We start from the raw sequence: 2,659 nt of genomic DNA, 5'->3' as shown, positions 1-2,659 counted from the left end.
TTGTTCAGCAACACTCCCCATGACCTTACCATTAAGTGGAAAAGTCCTGCTCATTCTATCACTCACCATCCCTCTCTCTATCTCTCTCTGTCACACTCTCTGCCTCTCTCTCTGTCTGTCACAAATGTTGTGCCTCTCCCTCTGTCACACAAACCATCTCTTTCTCTCTCTGATACTCTCGCCAGCTCACTCTCTCACTCTATCACACTCACTGTCTCTGTTTACATCACACACACCATCTCTCTCTCCCTGAAACCACACACTGTGTGTCTCTCTCTGCCACACTGACTGTCTCTTTCTCTCTCTCTGTCACACTCACAGTCTCTCTCTCTCTCTCTCTCTCCCTGTCAGAGATACCATCTCTTTCCATCTCTGTTTCTGTCACACTCGGCATCTCTCTGTCAAATTCACCGTCTCTCTCCTCCGTATTTAGCCCAGACATAGTTCCCCTCTCACTGTCACACACATCCTCTCTCACTCGCTCTCTGTCACACACACTGTTTCTCCCTCTCTCCCTCTGTCTCTCTGTCACACACAGCGTCTCTCTCCCTCTCCCTTTCTCTCTCTGTCACACACTGCCTCTCTCTGTCTCCCTCTCTCTCTCTCTCTGTGACACACTGTCTTTCTCTCTCTCTGTCCCACCCTCTCTGTGTAACGGGGTTTCCTCAGCCTCATTGCAGGGTCTATCCCAAGTGCTGTTTAACTCCTTCCCTGGGGATGAATTTCTAATCCTGGATCGTTGCTGATGTTCCCAGTCACTAAGCGGCTGTGAGAGTTACAGTGAATGTGACTAACATTTTATTGTTGTCCCTCTGTTCCCAGCTCCAGTCACCTTGGACCCTAATACAGCCCATCCTGCCCTTCTCCTGTCTGAGGACCTGAGCACCGTGAGATACACCAGGAATCGGCAGCAACTTCCCGACAATCCGGAGAGATTTGATTACTGTGGCTGTGTCCTGGGATCAGAGGGATTCACATCAGGGAAACATTCCTGGGAGGTGGAGGTGGGGAATAAGACTGCGTGGGATGTGGGTGTGGCCAAGGAGTCCACCAACAGGAAGGGGAACATCATCCTGACTCCAGGTAATGGATACTGGGCCCTGGTGCTGAGAGAGGGGAATAAATTCTGGGCTGGTGAGGAACCATGGAAATGCTTAAAGCTGAGTGAGAGTCCGAGGAAGGTCCGAGTCTGTCTGGATTATGAGGGAGGGAAGGTGTCCTTTTATAACTCAGAGAACAAGAGCCATATCTACACTTTCACTGGGACATTCACTGAGAAACTCTATCCTTACTTCAGTCCGTATCTCACTGATGGGGGTAAAAACACAGAGCCTCTGAAAATCTGTCCCCAGAGAGTAACAATCCAGGAGGATGAGGGATTCATCGCTTCATCCAAATAACGACCCTCTCTGTGAGAGGAAGGGGAAGATCCCACACACTGGGTCACTGGGTGGGGGGGAAGGGAAGGTCCCACACACTGGGTCACTGGGTGGGGGATGGGAAGATCCCACACACTGGGTCACTTGGTGACTCCTTCCCTGGGGATGAATTTCTAATCCTGGATCGTTGCTGATGTTCCCAGTCACTAAGCGGCTGTGAGAGTTACAGTGAGTGTGACTAACATTTTATCGGTGTCCTTCTGTTCCCAGCTCCAGTCACCTTGGACCCTAATACAGCCCATCCTGACCTTCTCCTGTCTGAGGACCTGAGCACCGTGAGAGACACCAGGAATCGGCAGCAGCTTCCCGACAATCCGGAGAGATTTGATCCCTGTGTCAGTGTCCTGGGATCAGAGGGATTCACATCAGGGAAACAGTCCTGGGAGGTGGAGGTGGGGAATAAGACTGAGTGGACGGTGGGTGTGGCCAAGGAGTCCATCTACAGGAAGGGGAAAAGCATCCTGAACCCAGGTAATGGATACTGGGCCCTGGTGCTGAGAGAGCGGAATAAATACTGGGATAACGGTTGGTTAAATCTCAGTGTGAGTCCGAGGAAGATCCGAGTCTGTCTGGATTATGATGGAGGGAAGGTGTCCTTTTATAACTCAGAGAACAAGAGCCATATCTACACTTTCACTGGGACATTCACTGAGAAACTCTATCCTTACTTCAGTCCGTATCTCATTGATGGGGGTAAAAATACAGAGCCTCTGAAAATCTGTTCACAGAGAGTAACAATCCGGGAGGATGAGGGATTTATCCCATCTTCCAAATAAAGACCCTCTCTGTGGGGGGAAGGGGAAGATCCCACACTGGGTCACTGGATGGGGGAGGGGAGGTCCCCATTCTCCGTGCAGGGGGGTGTTTGTCCTGACTGTCTGAACCTCTTCCTCGGCTGGTTCAGTGCCCAGGGGTCCCTGGAGATTGGAGATGTGGTCCTTGGGTACACTTCAGGCCTTCAGTGGCTTGTGGGCACAGGGGCATTGGACTGTGTCATTAATCCTGGAAACGCCATTTTACTAAGATTCAAGTTTCCTTTTGAAGTCCTTTTTTTGTCACAGTGGGTCAGTCATGTCCCTTTTAAATCTGCGTGTGTATGTGTGTCTGTGTGTTGCTGTGTGTGTCTGTGTGTGTGTCTGTGTGTGTGTGTGTCTGTGTGTGTGTCTGTGTGTTGCTGTCTGTGTCTGTGTCTGTGTCTGTGCGTGTGTGTGTGTGTGTGT

General features: G+C 50.7%; 1 protein-coding gene across 1 annotated transcript; it reads left to right on the top strand.

Annotated features, from left to right (window-relative positions):
• Nucleotides 1-800: 800 nt before the first annotated feature.
• Nucleotides 801-1,463, top strand: LOC122548019 (zinc-binding protein A33-like; the record flags this gene model as incomplete). The annotated part of the gene is made up of 1 exon (XM_043686577.1): nucleotides 801-1,463. A coding segment is annotated over one exon (600 nt), but the record flags the coding sequence as incomplete, so codon positions are not given.
• Between the last annotated feature and the right edge of the window lie 1,196 nt (nucleotides 1,464-2,659).

The sequence above is a fragment of the Chiloscyllium plagiosum genome, unplaced genomic scaffold, assembly GCF_004010195.1.
Source record: "Chiloscyllium plagiosum isolate BGI_BamShark_2017 unplaced genomic scaffold, ASM401019v2 scaf_5544, whole genome shotgun sequence".
Lineage (NCBI taxonomy): Eukaryota > Metazoa > Chordata > Chondrichthyes > Orectolobiformes > Hemiscylliidae > Chiloscyllium > Chiloscyllium plagiosum.
This window is presented reverse-complemented; position numbering and strand designations above follow the sequence as displayed.